This window comes from Solanum pennellii, chromosome 10, assembly GCF_001406875.1.
Source record: "Solanum pennellii chromosome 10, SPENNV200".
Lineage (NCBI taxonomy): Eukaryota > Viridiplantae > Streptophyta > Magnoliopsida > Solanales > Solanaceae > Solanum > Solanum pennellii.
Genome location: NC_028646.1, coordinates 80,315,440 through 80,339,067, shown reverse-complemented (window position 1 = coordinate 80,339,067; position 23,628 = coordinate 80,315,440). Strand labels below are relative to the sequence as shown.

The 23,628-nt window shown below is 29.8% G+C and overlaps 1 protein-coding gene across 2 annotated transcripts; it reads left to right on the top strand.

Moving 5' to 3' along the window:
- The first annotated feature begins 13,139 nt into the window (after positions 1-13,139).
- On the top strand, positions 13,140-23,628 carry LOC107002204 (protein ROS1-like). 2 transcript variants are annotated; one of them, XM_015200129.2, is made up of 20 exons: positions 13,140-13,271; positions 13,720-14,338; positions 14,962-16,845; positions 16,917-17,312; positions 17,665-17,755; positions 17,895-19,002; positions 19,247-19,326; positions 19,415-19,499; positions 19,585-19,676; positions 19,745-19,813; positions 20,013-20,049; positions 20,134-20,216; positions 20,660-21,127; positions 21,280-21,316; positions 21,406-21,463; positions 21,728-21,867; positions 21,964-22,029; positions 22,129-22,243; positions 22,325-22,363; positions 23,275-23,408. In XM_015200129.2, exons 2-20 carry the CDS (start codon positions 13,882-13,884, stop codon positions 23,406-23,408), a joined length of 5,439 nt encoding a protein of 1,812 aa, XP_015055615.1. In that variant the 5' UTR covers positions 13,140-13,271; positions 13,720-13,881. The 2 variants fall into 2 exon arrangements, with proteins under 2 accessions (XP_015055615.1, XP_027768246.1); XM_027912445.1 differs by lacking the exon at positions 13,140-13,271 and having other exon boundaries at positions 13,882-14,338; positions 23,275-23,628.

The following is a 23,628-nucleotide window of genomic DNA, read 5'->3' as shown; positions in this document are numbered from 1 at the left end:
TAAATGTATATTTCTTTTTAATCGTGAAATTATTTAGCTAAGTCTTTATGAAAAAAATATTTTTTAATTTAAAGTCAAAATTTCTCAATATGAACTATGAAGTGAAAATTAAGTATTGCTCCATACGAAAACACGTCAAATAATTTGGATGATTATCGCGCTAGCAGAACTAAAAGTCTTGAAAAAATATTTAAAAACCTAATTATTCTAATATTAATAAAATCTAATTTCAAATTAATTAGTCGACATAAATTGTATTACTTTAAAATTTTCTTTTTAAAAATAATTAACTTTAAAAATTAATCAAACAAATTATAAGATAAAATATCGCTTTTTGATTGCGATAGTATCAAAAAGTTAATGCGACAGTTAGAACAACAGTAACGATAACAATGATTGTGTTGTCTTTTTCAACTGAAATTTGGAAAAATAAAATAAAAGTTGCACCAATAAAATATTACTATTAATGCCTTTCAAAATTACCTAGACAATCGGTTGCCTATTATTCTATGTCCTATCAATGGTCCACTATTGTCTTTTTCCAAGTATTTATTTTTTTCATATTATATTTGAATATATATCAAAGATTTAATTAATTAAAGTTTGTGTAACATAAGATAAACATAATTTTTCACTATAGCAAAAAATGACTATTAACTACATTTAATTTTTAATTACTGTTAAATATTATCATTTTTGTATATGTCTCTAAAATCTTTAGCAAGATTAGTTCTAATGACACTCAATTAATGTCGATAAAAATTTTAACACTCTTTATTAGTATCAACATTTAATACCGCTGAAAGTTATTTTTGTTCTAGAATATTCTTAATCTAAGGTTAGAATTTAAAATCTTTACTAAAGAATGAGAAGAACTAGATTAATATCTACCTAGGGAATTGTTTCCAATCTGTGTTATAAAATCAGAAATTACTGGTTCTAATAAATCATTCAGAAACACGAAGTAACTGAGAATTTTTATAACCAGTAAATAAGATGAACAGAAATAAAATAATTTAATCTGTAAAAACGTACCAGAATCTGGAATACTCTTATTGAAAATTTAGGAAGAAAATCAAGTCCACTGAATTCACAGTGTCCCCTTAAGGAAATTATTCCCCTCTAGTATCCGAGGTTTGATTTGGAATATAACCTCCCAGGGTAAAATGATTTTAATCAGTAGAGTATAGATACCAAAAACTCTACTGTCAGCGAATCAATCCACAGCAGGAAAGTACACGAAGAAAAAATGTGATTTTAAGAAGAAGGAAGATCAGAAAATTCGTTAGTAATATTCTGAAGACTGAATGGTATTTATAGGCAAGAAGAATATATTCTGAAAGGTTGCAACCCTTTCAGAATTAACACGACCATTAATGAAAGGTTGCAAACTTTCAAATGGTATTGACTGTTCCTGAAAGTTGCAACCTTTCAGAACAGTCATGGCGGGAAATTTTGAATATAACGGAATTTAAAACGGGTCACTCGCGCGGATCCGAGTCGGGTCGGGTTTTAACTAAAAAGTTGAAAACATTTTCAATAAATTTTTGGCCATTTAAAATTAATTAATAAATAATTAAAATAAATTTTGTCCAAAAAATTATCTCTCGATCATTTGCCGAAGCCGAAGCCGAAGCCGAAGCCGAAGCGAGCGAGCGACGACGACGNGCCGAAGCCGAAGCCGAAGCGAGCGACGACGACGACGGCGCGAGGGGGGTCCCTCTTTCCAACCCTTTTAACAATTAATAGGAGCGTTTATTTATTTAAACTCTCCTATTTTCCTTTCCATTACCGATGAGGGACTATTGCCTTTTTCAATAAAGCATTAGAGGACTTTTCAAGTTCCCAACCTTTCAAGTTCTAAACCTTTCAAATTCCTCTCCTTCCCTTTATTTCCCATCAATTCTTGCTACATACCCAACAGGAATAACGAATGTTCAGGTTTGAAAAATGGATCAATTATTTAAACACTTGTATTAAGCTATATTATTATCAACAAAATATTCTCAATTTTTTTTCTCATTTGTTTATTAAATAGTTAAGTTAATTATATAAAAATATGTCATGTATGTTAGCTATACATTTTGCATAAATACGCCATAAAATACAATGCATTTTCGACTAGAGTTTGATGAGAAATGACATATTTAATATGGACAGATAAATAAAAGATACACGTAAAAGATTCTCAAATTTAAAATTGAAACTAATTAAGCTCGTTTAATTTGCAGAATTAATGATAATTGTGATAAATTTAGTCCAATGTTTACCAATAAAAATAAATGATGATAATGATATTTTCCAGCAAATTCTTGATAGTAACAAAAGAATTTGATAAGAAGGGCAATACGCATGGAAATTACTGATATAGTAACAATTTTATATATAATGTTTAATTCCAAAAATAGCAAGTATTTTAGGCGTATAGTCTTAGTCCTCATTGACTAATTTATTCTTATTTCGTTCACTTTTATTAATCACATTTTACTTATAAAATTTTATTTGACTAATATTTAAAACTAAAATAGTTTAAGTTGTTGTTTTAAATTTATAATTGAGATATTTGAAAACTATATGAAATATACTATGAATTGCAATTATTCTCATGTTAAAATGAAAAAATAGAACATGAAGTATTGATCAAAAACTTCATGTAGTTTGTTTCGAAAAAAATTAAAAGCGGATGAAAAATATATTTTTATTGAATATTTACTCTAATTATGTGTCATTAACTCGTAATTAATATTTTAGTAGCTTTCAAAAGTAATTACTCACTCTGTTTCAAATTACTTGTCTCTTTTTTTTCTAGTAGTCTGTAATTTTAAAAATTGTCTTTCTTTTAGTATTTTCTAAAAAAAATATCTAACTTCAAAACTCACTAATGTTAATATTTCACATGACATGTTTGACAATACAAGATAAAAATATATTTTGCTTCATTACATTTACCTATACTTTAAGATCGCTAAATTTAGAAATTCCTTTTACTTTTTTAAACTTTATTTTAAATCGAGTTAAAATGTATAAATTAAAATGAAAAAAATATTAACTAAAAATAATGTTCAAAATAAATTAATTTTAAAAGATTAATCAAACAGACTACGAGACAAGATGCAACTTTTTGATTATAGTCTGAACAAAAAGTTGATGCGACAGTTACAATAAAAATAACAATAATAATATTGTCACATCGTTTTCAACAAATTTTTATTTAAATTTTAAAGAAATGAACCAATTATATACTATCAATAGTTGATATTAAACTACTTGAGTAATCGGTTGCCTATATTCCTATCAGTGACCCACACTGGCTTTTCCAAAGCACTAGGACATCAATTAATTTAATTTTTTGTATATTTAAAAAAGAGCTTGTTTTTCTAATATATTTTTTTAATATTCATGTTTAAATTCAAAAAATTTACTTAGATAAAAAAAATTTTGCTCATTTCACCAAAATTTTTATTTAATACATAAGATTCGCCTCTACGTAAATTGAAATTGTAATAAGTTTAACATATTGATTTTAGAGGAAGAAGGGAAGATGTCGAAATTAACTAAATTTAATAAATTTAGTTAAAATTTTAATCTTGCATTTAACTAATTTTACGGTTAGCATAAATAACAAATAAAGATAATGATATCTTAAAACGTGTTTTTAATAACAAAAAAAAAATAACAACTAAGGTTTTATATCAACTATATATTAGTATATTTCTGAGGAATAATCGACATATGTTAAATGACTTCATTTCATCATTAACTAGTTATCCAAATATATGATATTTATTTGATTTATGTAAAATTAAATTTTAAATAGACTGATATTTATATATAGATATAATACTATATCATGTCCATCAACAAAATAGACTACAATTGCTACTTCTTAAAATGATAAAAATAAATTTCATTCATGAAGCTAAGACACAGTTTATTTGATTGAAATCAATAAGTGAATAGAGATTTTCCAACAATATTGCATAGATCAACTTATAGAAGTACAGATTAAAAAAGAGAATAAATTTTACTAAAATTCTTTTAAGATCTTTAATGGTAAAATAAATGTTAGGTGAATCAGTCTACTAAAATATTTGAAAATTTTATTCACAAGATTGATATGTGTTGCCTTCGATACTTTTATATATATACTTTTATACTAATACAAAAAGGTCGAAATCCCATTAGATCCTTAGATATTCAAATAGAAATTAAGACATTAAAAATTTATTTTTTAAAAATCGTCACACAACACTTTAAACGAGCAAATAAATTATCATTAAGTAAGTTTAATTTTATATAAATTTAAATGTATAATTATACGTACAAAAAATTCTAACGTATAAAAAAATGAAATCAAATTAAATAATATATTTACGTATTATGCCTTCTGACAACATACGACAAGATATCACTTTTTGATTGACCAAAAAGATTGATGACAGCCAATCAAAATAACAGTTGCAACAACAATGATTATATTATCATTTTCAATTGAATATTTTCGAATAAATGAATCACCAACACAATATCACCTAGAGAATCGGTGCCCATACTCAATGGCCCACTATTTGACTTTCCACTCAAATTTTACATAAATTTCATAATGTTAAAAAGATATGATATATTAATTTTTTAGGATGACTCAATTAGTTTGACGCGTGGTTATTCATACGGATGATTCGAAATTAATTCTTTTTCAATGTTTTATGAGTTGAGTTTGTTCCATAGGGTTTGTTTAGTACAATTTATATTTTCTGTGTAATTTACAGGTTTATCGCACAATGAAGGTTTATCTAGTGCTCACACAAAGAGCAGAAGCTGTGACAGATGTTATAGCGATTGCGAGTTATCCTGAGGTTTAAAAGAAACATATTACATTTTATTCTTGTTATTTTCTAATTATAAAATTTAAAATTTTGTAGAATTTAGATGCATCCTACAACTTCCCGATATATTATGTCTCAATTTTAAATACATCGTTCAAAATTTCAATATATTACATTTATATTTTGGATACATAACTCAATATTCCGATACATCATATATAGTGATATAGCCAATTGATGCATCATATAAAATGATGTATTACGTTACGGTACATCATCTATAGTATTGAATCTAACTAATACATCACATAAAGAGAATAGGAATTTTTGTAGATTTTCAAATTGTGAATAATTTTAAAAAAATATAATAAAATAAAAAAAAAATTATGACAAGAGGAACACGCAGTCGCTACCCTTCGGGTGCACACAAGGTAAAACTCCCTCTCCTATGCAATAGCTCACAAACCACATAGGAGAGGTAACCCACACTTGGCCAGCTTGGTCGACAAGCTCAACCCAGAAAGCAAACACCTTGCTTTCGCTAGAAAGGAAATTTCAAACTTGAGACCTCCAATATGAAAATCCCAAGCTCAAACCAAAAGCAATATTACTTAGGTTTTTTGAGTTTCTCTAATAAGGTTTTTATCCAAAATTTAAGTTAAACAGTTATTTCTTTTAATTCCACTATCAAAAAAGATTAAAAAATATATATATATATACTCCTTTTTCATTATATTATATTAAATTTACCACTTAAACAAATCTATCTAGTCTAATCTAAGTTTTCAATACAATAATAAGACTTTTCAAAATTGAACTATCAATCCAAACAAAAAAGATATATTTTTCAAAATAGATATTCACTTATTATATTTCTTTACACTATTTGAATATGCACAAAAGAGTCAAGATACATAATTATAAAAGGAATAATAAAAAAGAAAATTAACCAATAATTTAAAATTTAGCTTGATGAGAAAATAAATCTATCAACATAAATTCCATTTAAAAATAATTTTACTTTACAAATTGAGTAAATCTTTTAACCTTCAAATAAGTGATATGAGAACATATAGTGTCTCACAAGATGAGAAACTAAAAGGAAATTAAAATAAGATCATCCGTTATGATTATGTTATTTTGCTACTTTTCTATAATTGGTGTTTTTTAAGCAATTTTTGTAATACAAATCATACAAAAAAGTTCTTATCTGAAACAATCTATTAACTCTACAAAAGTAGAAATACAGTTGTTGCTCATCATACTTTCTTCAAATAAAATTATATTGAATACATTGTTATTATATTACTTTTTGTTTTAATTTCAATGTTTTACGTAATTTATTTATAACTAAAAAGTTAAAGAAAATTATAATATATTTGACGAATTATTAACTTAATACCACAAATTTCAAAAAAAAATAAATAGTACATTCTTAAATTTTTACCAAATAAAAGCAAAATAAATAAATTAAATAAAGAAAATTCCACAAAAACGAGGGTATAATTTATGTATATTATAATTTCTTGAAATAAAAACATATCGAATATATTGTTGCTAGTGTAATTCTTCACCTATATTTGTGTGAAAAAAAGATTAAAATATATCTAAACTTTGCTGGAAGGATCATATATACCCCTACATGTAGGGGTATACAAAAATCGAACCGATCAATAAACCAAATCGATAAAAATGTTATTGATTTATTATTATTGGGGTAATGGATTAACGGTTTCTTAATGGTTTTATAAAAAAGATTATTGGGTTATCGGTTCGGTATTGATTTTACATATTGAGTTATTGGGTAAATCAATAACCCATCAAGACTAGTAATTTACTACTTTACTTGTACATAAATATTATATAATAATCTCAATATCTTACTAGTTATTATCTGTCCTTTAGCCTTCAATTCATATTTCACAATGACTTTGTGCTCAAAATTTCATATCATACAAAACGTTAAAATCTAAAGTAAGAACCCTATTCTTCTTAATTTCTCTGTGTTACACTTTTATAGTTCTTTTCATGTTTGTTAATATTATTGTTTCTATTTTATGAGTATTTGTAAAGTTACATTATTATGTTTTCACATCAAATTTATTAGAAAAGTCATATATTTGATTTATAAGTATTTTCTTATTGGTTAAACCGAAAATCAAACCGTTAAGGATAATAACCGATAAAAAATATCTTATTGATTTGTTATTGGTTTAACATATCTAAAAATCTAAAACCAATAAACCGAACCAATCAATATATATATATAAATGAGGATCATAGAGGAGCTGATGTGGCACCTCTCTATGGCCTCTATTTCAATTTCTTTTTTTCCTCCTTTTTTTTATTTTTTTTCATTTCTTTTCATTAAATAATTTGTTTATTAATTAAAAAAATTATTCATATTTATTATTCTAATTATACCTAATAAGTTACAACAAAACCTCCATCTATTTACATTCCCTACTTAAATAATATGTCTTTTCAACTTATTTTTAATTATTCTTATGGTTTACACAAACTATAAATAACAACTATCTATGTTCAATGATCATTCTCATTTTCTCATTCTTTCTTTTTATTAGTATAGTTTTTTCCTTTTTACATTTTTTTCTTCATCTTTTTCATCAATCATGTACTTTATAAGTTCACCATATGATCTTCATATTGATAAAGATCATAGATATATTCTTCAAGATTCATCAAATTGATGTTTGCATTAGTTTGGTACAAGTTTATGAAAATGAAGAAGGAATCATAATTATTTCAAGATTTCATCAAGAAGATGGTCATATTAGTAAAAAAGTTTGAATGATTTCCAAATATTTTGAAGATTAATTCATTCATGTATTGTTTTGATTATATTTTTTAGTTAGATATATAATTTCATGCTATTCAACAAAAATTAAATTATGAAACTCTACTAATTAACACATTAGAAAGCTCAATTAACATTATTTTCTTCATTTTACTTTGCTCTTTTTCTTCTTCTTCTTCTTATTATTATTGTTATTATTATTATTATTATTATTATTATTATTATTATTATTATGAATGAAGATGAAAAGTTATATAGTTTTATTTTTATGTAATTTTTTCGTCAAGTTCTAATTAATATTTTAATTTTTGTCACGGTTGAAAAATATAGTATTGCACATGATACATTTCTTATAGCTATTGCATATTGATATCCCTAAAAAATATATGATGTAGTTTATCATATTAAAAAATAGTCATAGACTAAACAAAAAATAAATTAATTATTTGTAGTACTTTTAAAAAATTTAATGAATAAATAAATTATTTAATGAAAAGAATGAAGAAATTTTTTTCCCTTAGTCACATTAATTATATTAAAACTAAAAAGTGTAATTTATTTAACTTCTCTTAATTATTGAAAATGAGAAACATAAAAAAAAGTGATGTGACATTTACCTTCTCTTTATTGACCTTTTTTCTTATTTAAATTAATTAATTTTTGTAAAAGTAATTTACTTAATTAATTAAAAATAATTTTTATTAATAGAGAAACATTTACAATAAAAACTTTTCACATACTACTTTATTAGGAGTAAATAATAATCATCCATAACTCACATCTAATTTACAATCCTAATAGATTAATTTTCCACTTTCTTTTTCTTTTTTTTTTTCATCTTCTTATGATTATAATTTTGGAATAAAAATTTTAAAAATATATTTTAAGTTATTTTCTCTTTATTATTTACTTACAACCAATATATCTATTTACATATAAAGTTAGAATGTTAGAAATAAATAAGATGATGTGGTACATTTCTATCACTTCCGATCACATTTATCTTTTCTCTAAATTATTTAGCATGTTTTTTATTTTTCTTCACCAGTGTGATATTGTAAAATATATTTTCAAAATTTCCTCTTCAAATAATTACTTAATAGTATTATTTTGCATAATTAACATTTTTTTTATATATGTAACTTTTATTTTTAATTGTTAATTAATAATATTCATGACTTCAAAACCTTTCATGTGGATAACCCCCTAAAGTAATTAATGTGCAAGTTATATAGTTTTTCTTATCTTACTTAGTTGCTACAAGTAACAATTTTAAAGAGATTTTCTATAGAGTTTTTGTATTTTATTAGTATTTTTTTATATATTATAAATTTATAAGTGTTTATTAACAGTTTGGTATATTGCAACAGTTGCTTTTTTTTCGTTCTGTAATGATAATTATTGTGTTGCTATTTTTTTTAAATATTGAATGTTTGCTTTTCATATTAGATTCATGTTAAATTAAAAAAATTAAGTAGAGTATATTGTTTAGTTGAATAATGAAAATATGATACTCCTATTGAATTGCTTATGTAGTGTTGACATGATTTCTCAATATACCGAAGATGATTTTCACCAAAATAAAAGTCAACCTTTTATTATTTTACAAGCAATAGATTCTAAAAGATGTAATTATTTTAGATAAAATAATATGATTAGCATGACTTGAAATTAATTGTATATTTCCACTCTAGGAATTTCATTCACACACACACACACACATATATATATGATATGTTTTCTAATTTATTAATTATTGGTTATCAATTTGTTTAGAGTAACTTTTATCATTAATATTTTTTTTATGAATACTGTATAATTTAACTCCCTCCTAAAATATAATTTAGAATTTACTACAGTCGCATAAACAAAAAGAAAATTTTCATGAAATTATTTTTCTTTCTTTACATGTTTCTAAAGATAACATACCAAATAAATTTTAAACAAAAAAATTTATTTATAAATCTAATAGTGTCTGCGCGAAGCGCGGATATGTTAACTAGTAATACATAAAATCGAACCAAAAGACCGATGCACACCCCTACCTACATGAATTTATTTTACATAAAAGTCAAAAATATAAATTTAAAACTACTTTTATTTTAGTTAAATGAAGAACATATATGAGCTCATTTGTAACGATAGAAATCAACTCACATTTTACATTAAAAATTTAGATATTTAAAAACTATATGAAAAGTACTATAAATCTCAATTTTTTATACATCAATATGATGAAAAAATATATCGCAAAATATAGTCAAAGATATAAACTTCAATTTCATTTAAAGAAAAATAAAAAACTGATAAGGTTCCAAATAGATTCACTCATTATATTTTTCAAAGTCATTAACTCAATGTTAATAAATTACAGATATAATAATAAAAAATATCATTTCTTCCTTAGTTAAAAGTGATAAGTAAAAGAATATATATATTTGACAAGTAAATAGAAACAGAAAAAGTATAACATTACAAACTTCAAATAAAAAAAATTTACTTTCTTAAAAAATTTATTATATCAAAAAAGGAATAAACAATTTAAAACGAAAAAATATTAAAAAATCATAAAATATATAAATTATTTAAATTTTTCGTCTCATTCTAACTAACAATACAATATAAGACAAGATGTCACTTTTTGGTTGTGCTGCAATTAAGAAGATTGATGATGTCCAATCAGAATAACAATAACAATGATTATAATACCATGTTCAATGAATTTCTTAGAAATGAATCACTAAAATACTATCACTACAATATGACACCAAATATATAAAAGTAATAAACAATTCATAATTGTATTTTGTACCGAATAAAAAATAAATACAGTAGGTTACAACCCCCACCACCATCTCATTAAAACTTTATACTAAATTCAGCAAATTCTTTACGTGTATAATTGTACTACTGAAACGGGACCACTAACGGCGAAACTGACGGCACCGTCAATTACGCAATGAAAGGACCAACAAAAAAAATTAAATTAACGCCTTCATAAAATATTAGTAACCTTTTTCGTCAAAATTCTAAAACTTGCTTATCTTAAAATTGGCTATTTTTGAAGAATAATAATTTAAATTTAATTAATCAACCTAAAAAATTATCCATGTAAGAACTGAAAATAAAAATTACTCTTTTCAACTTTTTACAAAAAGCTCGTTACAATTCAAACATTTTTTAATAAAAAAAACAAAAACTAACAAAAATCCATTTTGAATTGACTTAAAACTACTTTTTTTTTTTTTACTTAAAAGTCATTTAAAGTTGTGGTTAATTTTTTACTTAAAAATATTTTTTTGCCTAAATAAATGGGTTCTAAATATCTAATTATAATAATTACTTTTCTTAAGAAAATGAATATTTTTTACTTCTCAAAAGCTTAACTAATGGAAATTGTGATGAAGAGTAAAACATTAATATTATTTGGTAGAAAATTTTAAAAAAAATTGAATTTGCAACAGACCATCAAAATCGAGGTGTAAAAACTACTTTATGCCCTCTTATTAAAAAAAAAGTTTTTAATTCTAGTTTTGAAAAAAAAAACTTCCATAAAGTAAAATTTATCTTTAAAGAATAAAATACAAAACCTAAAAGCAAAACTAACAACCACAAAAAAAACAAGGAGGAAGTTTCGGAGATTTTGTACTTTAATTAAGTTATTTAGTAGATGCTTTTGGCATAAAAATTACGATTTCTATTTCTAAAGTGATAATTCGAAAAATTAACTTGTGACATATTACCTTTTTTTTTTTTAATAAATGATATATTACTTGTTTAACGCTCATAAAAAACAGTTATAACTCTCACTTCCTTAACTATATATGATAAATATTTACAGATAATTTAATTGATCATGTAATTAATTTAATATAGTAAACACATAGATAAAATCAAAAAAGTATTAAAGAGAACTGTTTAAATAAAACATACACACATCTTCAATTCACCAAAAACATATATGACTTAACATAAAAGAATGTGGAAGTCAACTATTAAAATAAGAGAAAGAAGTTATCTCAATTTACTATGAACTGAATAGGTTTACACTCTACCTATTTCTCTACACAAACAGTTAACATTAGCACTTGTCTTGTAATTTCTTGTTTTCAATTTCAGTTGTTTTTTTACTTGAAATATTACTTTATTTTATTGTTATTGTTTTTTATTTCTATGCTTTATAAGTATTTTATTGAATGATTTATTAAATATTATTTGTATCTACTTCACTTCAATAGTTTACTTCCTCTTTAAAAAATATTGCATTGACAAGCATTACTAAAGGCTAGAGCTAAAGATTTTTTTAAAGAACAAAATCTATTTTATCCTTATTTTTATTTTTATTTTTATTATTGGTTTTTTTCTTAAGAATGAGTAGATCTCTTTTACTTGTAAGACTTAGATATCTCATATTTTTTCTTGTGATAAAGGTATATGTACAAACACATGTTCTATATCTAATTTAGACCTCATTTAAACATTATTTGAAAATAGATTAGTTTGAAATTGACATTTAATTAAGACATGCAATTTAAATTTCTCAAGTTATATTTTTTCACAAAATAAAACCTACAAATTGTGATAACTATAAGAAAAAAAATTATTCTTATTAAATCTTACCAAATGAGTAAATCATAGATCATAAACAAGATATCAGAATATCTTACGACACCAGATTAATGAATCAATACTCTATATTCTTTTGATAAATAAATAGTTACAATTACAAACTTTAAAACACACTTAATATTATAAAAATCACTACTCAATATAATAACAATTAGCTATTATTTAATATAATCTTTTCACATGATACATGTAATCCTTTCGCTCCAAAAACATCATCTCTTTCTTTGATAAAATTAAAAATAATAAATAATAAAATATATATTTATAAATCAATTCTTTTAAAATAAAATGATAACTTTAAATAGCATACTCAAGCAACTACTTAACATAAATGATATATATATAATATATATAACAACCTTTGACTAGACCTGTGTGACTATATGACAAAAGTTTATTAAAATAATATTAAAAATTTATAAGTTTTAAATTCTGAATTCGCCTCCGAAAGTTAGTTATAACTACTACTTCCCTAACGGCTAACTTTAACAATATAAGTAGCATGAAAACATGCGAAGCAGGACCACTCTCCTTACACGGCACGTGGTCAAGACCCAAATTAAACGAATTCACAGAGATTTAACACTTTAACTGTAGTTAATCTTTTTTAACTTTAAGCCCTTTTTTTCGCAACTTTTTTTTCAGATTATTAATTAGATTAAATTTAAATTTGTATCAGTGAATTTTGAATTCACATCAGTAAATCTGGAGTAAAATGAATTTTTATAAACTTAAACTTGATAATTTTTAAATAAATATAAAAAGTTATTTATTATTCTACTAAATTAATTTTAAAAACACATAAGTATAATTAAAATATCACTAACAGCTTAACCGAGAAAAACATACATATTTATCGGTAAAATGAGGTTTATTCCAGTCTATGAATAATCCCTTGTGTATTTCTGTTTTCAGCTTCTTTCCTATTTTCTCTCACCCACCCACAGGAATATCTCTTCTACCATTCTGTGAGATCTCCTTCAAAGATCCATTTTCAGGTGAGTAAAATTCAGCTGAGATTTCTACAATTAAGTTACACTTCTTTACCAGTTATATATACAAAAAAAAAAATTCTAAATTTTTTACATTATGAAATTGAAGAACAAAATGGGATTTTTGAGGTGAGGTTTGATGTAGAATTTAATGTTCTGTCGGTTTGCTGAAATTTTCACTGATCAAGACCTAATTTTTGTTACTCATTTCTTGAATTTGACAAAAAATTGGGATTTATTGTTTTGATGTAGAATCTACATTCTGATTTTGGTCTTTGGGGATCTGTGATAAAATGAATCATTTGATGTAAATTCACAAATTTGAATGGGACTGTTGATAAATTCTGATTTTGGTAGAGTTTCTGAAATTCTGTTTATGTTTTTCTGTAATTTCTGGGATTTTTTTTTTTTAATTTGGGTCATTTCATCTTTTAATTTTATTTTTTTTTTGCAGGATGATTTCATAAAACAGATTTGGTACTTTAGAATTAATAAAACCTTATCTAAGTCCTGTATCTTTGGTTGAGTTTTTCTCATAAGAAATTCATTATGTCAAATTGAAGAAAATAAAAAGGGAAAAAAAGATTGGATTTTTACCAGTTTGCAGAGCTGCAGAATGGAAACAGGCCAAGGCAGTTCATGGATCCCAGCAACTCCAGGGAAGCCAAGTTTTGCCGAATCGGAATCGCCACCAATTTGCAGTACCGGACAGGAAAACCAGCAAGCTCAAGTTGATTTGTCAGATTTGCAAAGAAAACAAGCAGTAGAACATGCTAATGGAAGCACAGCTGAAGCTCAAAATGCTGCTGCAAATCGCGGTTCAACAAGTTCAGTAGAAGATCAGTGCTTCACGACCTCGGAAACAGTAGTGGGAACAAAGTCTGAAATGTGTGGAGGTGGTATAAATATGTACAATAACTTCCCTAGTGATAATGTAGAATTGTGGAGTAGTATGTCTTTCGGGGATCTGTTGGCGATGGCACATGCTGGTGGCAGTGGCACCACGCCAGCTGATGAAACAGCTTATAGTGTGAAGAGTTCTTTCCAACCGCTCATCAATACTCAGAATGCAGGTAGAAAATTGAAGTAGTCATTGATACATTCGTTTCTGTTTATTGTAATGACCCTACTGCTTGGAGGATTTTCAGATTACAATAATTGCATTCCATGTATATGTCAAGAGCTTCTTTTTACCTGCCTCATTAACACAACTTTGTCTTTGTGCATTGTAAGACCTGCAAAATGTTTGACAATGAAATATAACAAGTTCAGTATCATTCTTTGGTAATTTGAAACTTACATCTACTAACAATTTGAATGCACAGCATGCACGAATCAGCTCATGTTGAATTGAACCCTGTGAATACTTACTGAAGTTCCAATAACATAATCAAAATGAAAACAAAGGTCACATATATGATCCATGATACTGTGCTTCTCTGATTGAGTGTTCAACTGTTAGAGTGTCATTCCAAGTCAAATTATCCTATTGTTATCTATAAGTGGTTCTATATATAACGTGCAGCACATGCTCCAACATGTTTTGTTTTGGTTTCATTTCCATGAAAACAGGTCGGCTAAGCATCACAATATCATGATCTAGGTGACATGTCAAAATCTTAAGAAAATTTGTTGCTTCAAGTTTGAGATTATTTCCTTGATAAACTAATATGACATAAGAGAACTCATTGTGCAGATGAAAGCTCTATTTTATCCAGCTTCCCTTTCAACTTGAAGTCACCACCAAAAATGACGGGTGCAACCTTGAGCAGCAACATTCAATTCCAGTTTGAACCAGTAACACCAGATATGATGAAGATTAAAGGGCAAGCATCTAATGCATCAAACCTAGATATTAATGTGACAACCGCAGCAAGAGTTATACAGTCAAATGAGGATATAATAAAGAGAGCTGAAGCAAATGAACTCCAACAGAATAAAGAGCAGTCAATGCTGATCTTGGAAGGCAAACTGGATACTGAACTGAATAATACACCAGAGCTAAAAACAAGACGAAGAAAGCACAGGCCCAAAGTGGTTGTAGAAGACAAGCCTAAAAGGACTCCTAAACCAAAAATCCAAAAGCAGCCTGGTTCAGAGGAGACAAAGACAGAAAAGAGGAAATATGTCCGAAGAAACAAGGTTGGCGAACCTGCAGCCACTTTTGCAGAAGAGGTAAGCAATACAATTTGTCACGAGGGAAAGCCTCCTAGTTCCGAGAAAACCCCAACAGCAAAAAGGAAGTATGTCAGAAGAAATCAAGTGAATAAGAGCACGGAAAAACCTTCTGAAGAAGGAAGCAGTGTAACAATTGGCAGACCTGCAGCCACCTCCACAGAAGAGGTAAAGAACACAACTTTTCACGTGGGAAAGGCTCCCAGTTCTGAAGAAACTCCAACAGCAAAAAGGAATGTCAGAACAAATCAAGTTAACATGAGCATGGAAAAACTCTCTGAAGAGGGAAGCAGTGGAACAAATGACCCGTCAGAAGTTCCGCATTCTAGAAAATCCTGCAGGAAATCATTGAGTTTTGAATTGGAAAGCCAAGCAAGTGATGAGTATTCATCATACAGGCCGTCAACTTTGGATTTGCATGCAAATAACTCTGGGTCAACAGCACAGTCTGTTCAGCTTGGACAAGGTAAAGAAACCACAAGTGAAGAAACAGAAGCGGGCATAACTCATAACATCACCCGCTCCCTGAATCAAGAGGTGAGAAATTACTTATCACAGCCTAGAATGCAGCCTGGTCCTCCAACTTCGGACAAGGTTGGCTGGAATCATGACAAAGCCATTGTTGGGAATCACAATGAAAGCACAAGAGGAAATAGCAGAATCATTTTTTCAGATGTAACTCATGATAAACAGGCAAGCATATTACAAATGACACCACAGAGCCTGAATTTTTCCAACTGCGGCAGCAGTTCATGCTTACCACATGGGAAAGGCTTGAAAAGACAGCATTCATGTAGAACTGATGAAGCACAATTCTACAGCATAAATGCCAGAGGGACGTATTTCAATTCTATGCAGGCTTATCAAGCAATCCTTCCAGCAAATAAACCTGATGTTTATAGTAATGTAGGGATGCATTTTCCTGCTATTTACAAGAAAATGAGAGCAGAAAAGGGCCACATCTCAACATCATCTTACATCAAACTTTTTACTGGTGAAACTAACTACGTTTCTTCATCTCAGTGCTATATCAGTGGTTCCCCTAGTAACAATTCTGCAACCAATATAGGCAATTATGGAATGTGGAATTCCAATGTTATGCCAGCATTTGTGGAAGCAGAGAGGTTAAGGAACAAGAGATCAAACGGCCCAACTCAAGTACATGACATTGCATCTCTGCATGAAATTTACAAACAATTTCCAACTTCCACATCTAAAGAATTAACAAAATATGGATTTGGAGAAAGATATAAAACTTCACATCTATCCAGTGCATGCATGGGAACTCCAATTGCAGACACCCAAGCAGCAATGAAGAAAAAAAGGCAGTCAAAGAAGAGCATCCTTGTCAGCTCAGCAGCTTCCAACTTATATACCCATCAACATGTCGCAAAAAATGCAAGGGGTACATAAAGGCATATACTTAAACTATCAATTATATCATAACTCTTTTCTTGCTAACAACATTGAATGCAGGTTCTCTGCCAGCTTTAACATGGAGAGGCATGTCTCCAATCGATGAAATTGCAGAACGCTTGCGGCTTCTTGATTTAAATAGAGAAAGCAGCCAAAATCAAGGTCCACATGGAATCACCTACCACACCAAGTTTCAAAGGGAGAGTGCCCTTGTTCTTTATCAAAGAGATGGAAGTATTGTCCCTTTTGGAAGTTCGTTAGTTAGAAAACGAAAACCACGGCCAAAAGTTGATGTTGATGATGAGACTGATAGGGTATGGAAGCTTTTGCTGCAAGATATAAACAGTGAAGGCATTGATGGAACAGATGAAGACAAGGCTAAATGGTGGGAGGAAGAACGTCGAGTGTTTAATAGTAGAGCAGACTCATTTATTGCACGCATGCGTCTTGTCCAAGGTAATTGTGCAAAGTCTTCAACCTTTCCTAGTGACTAGGTCAAATTGCCAGCTAGATTCCTTCACTAGAAACATAGGTAGAAGAAGATATTGCTAGTTTAAATAAGATAAGAATGGCTATGCTTATATCATTAATCTGTGACTCACCATGTGGTAATATAAAAGAATAGAAAAGTGAGGCATCAACTAGATGTTGATCTTGCACACCAAGATTCACATACCCTTACTATATTTCCCTAGGAATACTTTAGGAGTTTAAACATGCCATATCTAAAGAAAAAAAATGTCAGTGACCTGTTTTTTTCTGTTGTAATAGCCATAAACTTTATTCTCTTCTTTTTTGGGTGAGTCAGGAGACAGGCGCTTCTCACCTTGGAAAGGATCTGTTGTGGACTCTGTGGTTGGGGTATATCTTACACAGAATGTTTCAGATCACCTTTCTAGGTAAGCTGCTATATACTTCTACAGTTTTGGAATTTTTTTCCTGTCTTCCAGCAAATTCCTAAACATTCAAAGATGGAATGCCAACATATTGCTTAGCCCACTTTTGTCCCTAAAACTATTAACTTTATCCTATTTACAGTTCTGCATTCATGTCACTCGCTGCCCACTTTCCTCTGAAAACAGACAGTACTCAGAAGCATGAAGGAAATACAGGTATTATAATTGAAGAACCTGAAGAGTGTGCAACAGACCCCAATGTTTCCATCAGATGGTATGAAGATCAACCAAATCAGTCAACCCATTGTCAGGATTCTTCAGGAGTCTATAATACAGATTCAAATGAAGAAAAACCAGCTGTCAATGACTCTGAATCAAGTGAAAATAGCACAGAATGCATAAAATCAGCAGAATGTTCTGTAATTCTGCAATCAGATTCTTCTAGAGAAGGCTCAGATCTGTATCATGGATCAACAGTTACAAGTTCCCAAGATCGAAAAGAGTTGAATGATTTGCCTTCTTCTCCGAGTTCTGTTGTTTCTTCTGAGATCTCTGCAGTTATTCAAGCTTCAGAAGGAACTGACTCAAGCAACTTTTGCAACTCCACTTCTTTTTTGAAGCTATTACAGATGGCAGGAACTTCAGGAGCACAAGGAACCAGGTGCACTGAACATCTACAAGAAGGTGAAAACGTTCCATTTCTTGAAAAGGAACTTATTTCCCCCAAAAAAAGTGTATTGTCAGCAGAATCTGCACATTCAGCACTGTACACAACCCCTCAAAATAAGTTGGACATAGAGACAGTGACTGATGCAGAAGACAATGTTGAACTACAATTTCCAACTGAAGATAGCAATAGCAATGTCCAGCAAGTTCCTGAAGCCCCAGCCTGTTCAGAGACCATTGTAAATGTCACAGAAAGGGCCAGCATAGTTTTTGATTCATGCAAGCCTGAGCAAACAGGTTTGGGGTCCAGCTTGAAAAATGACAGTAATCATGTTCGTAGCAAAGTAGACAAAGTAAATGACAATCCTTCTAAAGCAAAAAATGGACAGCTTGGGAAGGAGAAAGAGAACATTGATTGGGACAGCTTACGGTTACAGGCCCAGGCAAACGGCAAGAAAAGAGAAAGGACAGCAAACACAATGGATTCACTGGACTATGAAGCAGTGAGGTGTGCAAATGTTAATGAGATAGCCCATACAATTAGAGAACGAGGAATGAACAACAAGCTAGCAGAGAGAATCCAGGTACACACATGAGTATTGCATTGCATTTCCTTCTTTGCAATATCTGAGGACAAGAGAATATATGCATGTCAGCCCATAGTACTAAGATCCTGCTATGTGTGGGTTCTGCAGAAGGGCCAAACCAAATTGGGTCTATTGTACACGATCTTCCCTTGCGTACTATAGAACATATACATCTACAGTATTTATTTTGCCTGAAATCCCCATGATTGCTCTATTTTAAAAAATAAACTTGCTATTGCAGGCTTTTCTTAACCGGATTGTTAGTGATCATGGAAGCATTGATCTTGAATGGCTGAGAGATGTTCCACCAGACAAAGCAAAGTAAGGCAGCAATTGTTCCAAATAATCTCCCATGTGTAAGATTCTAGTCATGTACAAACTATAACAAAGTTCAAATGTATGGTTTCAGAGAGTATCTACTGAGCATAAGGGGCTTGGGTCTAAAGAGCGTGGAGTGTGTGAGACTTTTAACACTTCATCACCTTGCTTTCCCTGTAAGACCTAAAACCAATTCTGGATGAGTTAAATATACGAGAAACAGTCATTTAATTACACTAATTTCTGTGTTTCTATGATAAGGTTGACGTAAATGTAGGGCGTATAGCTGTTAGACTAGGATGGGTGCCCCTGCAGCCATTGCCTGAGTCACTACAGTTGCATCTTCTGGAACTGTGAGTATTCCTGAATCTAAATCTTTAAGCATACATAGTGCAAGGCTAACTCTGTGGTATTCCTACAGGTACCCAATACTGGAGTCAATTCAACAGTACCTATGGCCACGACTCTGCAAGCTTGATCAAAGAACATTGTAAGTAGCATCTATTAAACATATATACATAGACAGATGTCGAGCTCTGATTGTAACTAAAAGTAAGTAGTCCAATGACAATCTTTTGGTAATAATCAAATGATGTAAAGTATTGTTTGCTCGTACTAAGATTGTTTAGAAACGATTTTATTTTTCGTCCAATCAGTAATCGTCCATTAATATAAGATCTTACTTACAGATATGAGCTACATTATCATATGATCACCTTTGGGAAGGTATGTCAATATATTAGATGATATCTCCTAAAAGTTATAGATATCTAGAATCAAAGGCTAAAGCCACTCTTACATTTCATGTAGGTCTTCTGTACAAAAAGCAAACCCAATTGCAATGCATGTCCATTGAGAGGAGAATGCAGACACTTTGCAAGTGCATTTGCAAGGTTAGCATACTACTATTTATACTTTCTGCAGCTAAAATACTTCTGTCCTGTTTGTCCAACTATCTTGCTTCTTATACATAAACTATTTACTCAAACCCAAAGGATCATAGGTCTACAATGTTTTTGGTATAAAAAATCTACTATGTGGCAGTGAATTGTCCATTGCAAGCTAACCCTCCAACATATAAAATATAACCATGATGCATTCTAGTATATAAAATTTCATTCACTGATAAGGCAATTTCATGCTAAAAATTTTAGATGCATCCATTTTATAGATGGCTTCTTAAATTAACCAGCTTATTAATGATATCCATACTGCAAGCACATTGACTGAGAGTCTGAGACTATAAGACTTGAATGACTATTTTATCTGTATAAACTTTAAACATTCAGATACATTGTATTTCATAAACTTGACCTAATAAAAATGCCTCATTCAGTGCAAGGCTTGCCCTTCCCGCGCCGGAAGAGAAAAGCATTGTCAGTGCAACAGAACAGAAAGCCACTAACAACAATCCAAGGGAAAATTTCACTCACCTGCCTCTGCCATTACCTCCGGGTAATCAACAATCAGTGGAGAATCAGAAATTGATCAATTCAGCTCCTATTATTGAAGTGCCAGCAACACCAGAGCCCATTGTTGAAGTTCCATCCACACCTGAGCAAGAGCAAATAAAAGCACCAGAAATCGACATAGAGGACGCTTACTTTGAAGATACTAATGAAATTCCTATGATTGAATTGAATATGGCAGAGTTCACTCAAAATGTAAAGAAGTACGTGGAAAACAATATGGAGCTTCATCAGGTAGAAATGTCAAATGCCTTAGTAGCTTTGACTTCAGAAGCTGCATCAATTCCCACGCCTAAACTTAAGAATGTTAGCCGGCTTAGAACTGAACATCAAGTGTAAGTAAACGATCCTGATTTTACATCATAAAAAATAGAATTATGCTGCCAAAGAAGCACTAACAAGAGTCAAGGATAGACTGTACTTTTCAAGGTAATACAATGTTTAAAGAACTTTTTGGACTAACTATCAATTGTTTTTCCTCCTACAGCTATGAACTTCCAGATTCTCATCCTCTTTTGGAAGGGGTTAGTATTAGTTTTATGTCCAACATATAACCAGCAGCCAAGCAGATATAAAACTAATCCTCCAGAGAATTACATTTTTCATTTTGCAGTTGGACAAAAGAGAACCAGATGATCCTTCTTGCTATCTTCTTGCTATTTGGACACCGGGTATGATCACAAGAACTGTAATGCACTAATGCTATATATTGAAGAATTTTGTTTTGGAAGGCTTCCTTCCACTATTTCTTGTAATGTGGAAAATAGATGAATTAGCTAGGTCATGCTTAAGAAACTATTGATATAGCTATCACGTTGGTAAATATAGAGTACAAATTTCATGGTTTTGTTTAAGTTGTAGGTAATATCAGTTAACTTTCATATCCCCATTTCAGCACTTGACTGATTTCATCGCTTGTATCAAATTCATATCAGGTGAAACAGCAAATTCAATGCAACCTCCAGAAACTCAGTGCAACTCTCAAGAATCTGGCGAACTATGTGAAGATGAGACTTGTTCCTCATGCAACAGCATACGTGAAGCACAATCTCAAACAGTAAGAGGGACTCTTCTGGTAAGAAGATCCATAGACTCTAATAGTGGTCATTTCATATGAGTAAACGGCCAAAATGATACATACAGTATGATTAATCATTGTTCTTGTCAATAGATACCATGCCGAACAGCTACAAGAGGAAGCTTTCCGCTCAATGGTACATACTTTCAGGTCAATGAGGTAATATAACCAACTTTTAGCTCATTTACAGTTCCACACGTCAAAGACTAGATTCCGCATCAAATATTGTAATTTTCATTGATAGAAGTTACTTTTCAGGTGTTCGCAGACCATGACTCCAGCCTTAACCCAATCAATGTTCCAAGGGATTGGCTGTGGAATCTCCCACGGCGGACTGTCTACTTTGGAACCTCAATACCAACGATATTCAAAGGTGAAAGAACCACTAAACTGATGGAACCTCATTAGAAAATTTTGGGAGTAAAATAACATTGAAATTTGTTGTGTTCATCAGGCTTAAACACAGAAAGTATCCAACACTGCTTTTGGAGAGGTATGTAAATGGAAAATCCTTAAGATTTTTGCAGCGAAAAGCTAGCTTCTTATCCATTTCAACAAAGTAAATCCCTGAAAAATACATGTTAAACTAGCTTTATGTTGAGATGCCATCCTGTTAAATACACAGATAAAACGGATCACAGTCTAGTCTGTTTATATTTAAACATGCCATTGTCAAAATTTATAATGAAAGAAGCATCAGGAGACCTTGGAAACAAGGATTATATAACCACTCATTGTCAGGAGCAAACCTAAAACATAGGAAACAAGGATCAACAATGCTCACCTTTGTTGGGAATCCTATTTATTTTCTGTTTGCCTTCTACCTCTTGAGTCCTCCGGCCCTCGCCTTCACCAATCTGATCCCCAAAAAAAGGTCCTCTAAGCTAGGGTCTAGAATATACAATAGATGTACTTTTAGCTTAGGACCATGGTAGTATACAATGACGATTTATGTTGTTCTATTCTGTCTAATTCATCTGATGATTGATTTCAATGCAAAAATGACTTCTGTACAGTTTACACTCTATGAACAAGAATCTTGTTTTCAACATTATCTATTCAATTTAAAGTGTGAGACCCTTTGGACAATAAGCGTTCCTAGGACTCTTTTTTTGGTATATATGAAGCAGGAATGAGGTACACACACGTAGCTGTAAGATTCATTTGAAAAAGGACACTGGTTTTGAACATATGTTACAAAAGGTCTGACATAAGTACTAAAAGTATACAATAACAGTAAAAAATGCACCATTTATGACAATTAATAATTTTGTTCCACAAGCATTTGGACAAATGGGAAAATTTGGCTATGACAATAGAATATTAGCTAACAAGAAGAGTTTGACGTCCCCTGCTGCAAAACCTTTTTGCTTTTCTGATGAATAGATATTGTATTTTTCTCAGGGTTTGTTTGTGTGCGAGGATTCGATCATAAGACACGAGCACCTCGACCGCTATTGGCAAGGTTCCATTTTCCAGCCAGCAAGTTAAATAGGACTAATGGGAAAACAAATGAAGACAAAGGAGTAGCCTCCTGAACATAGCTACCCAAGTACTCATGCCAAAGCCAAAACAATCTAACAACATTCAATATCATGTAGTTCTATTCCAGTCGGTAAAAAGAAGATAGGTGTATCTGGTTAACTTGTAAATGAGATAATAAGTTTTTTTTTAGGTTATGAAGTTTCTTTAGTTAGCAACAATTTATTGAAATATTCAATCAGTTTGTTCTCAATTAGTTCGCTTGAAGTCACGCAA

Coding starts and splice junctions, on each gene's coding strand:
- LOC107002204 (XM_027912445.1), top strand. CDS start 13,882: ATGGAAACAGGCCAAGGCAGTTCATGGATCCCAGCAACTCCAGGGAAG. Junction 20,050..20,133: donor ATATGATCACCTTTGGGAAG/GTATGTCAATAT, acceptor CATTTCATGTAG/GTCTTCTGTACAAAAAGCAA. Junction 21,464..21,727: donor TCTTGCTATTTGGACACCGG/GTATGATCACAA, acceptor AATTCATATCAG/GTGAAACAGCAAATTCAATG.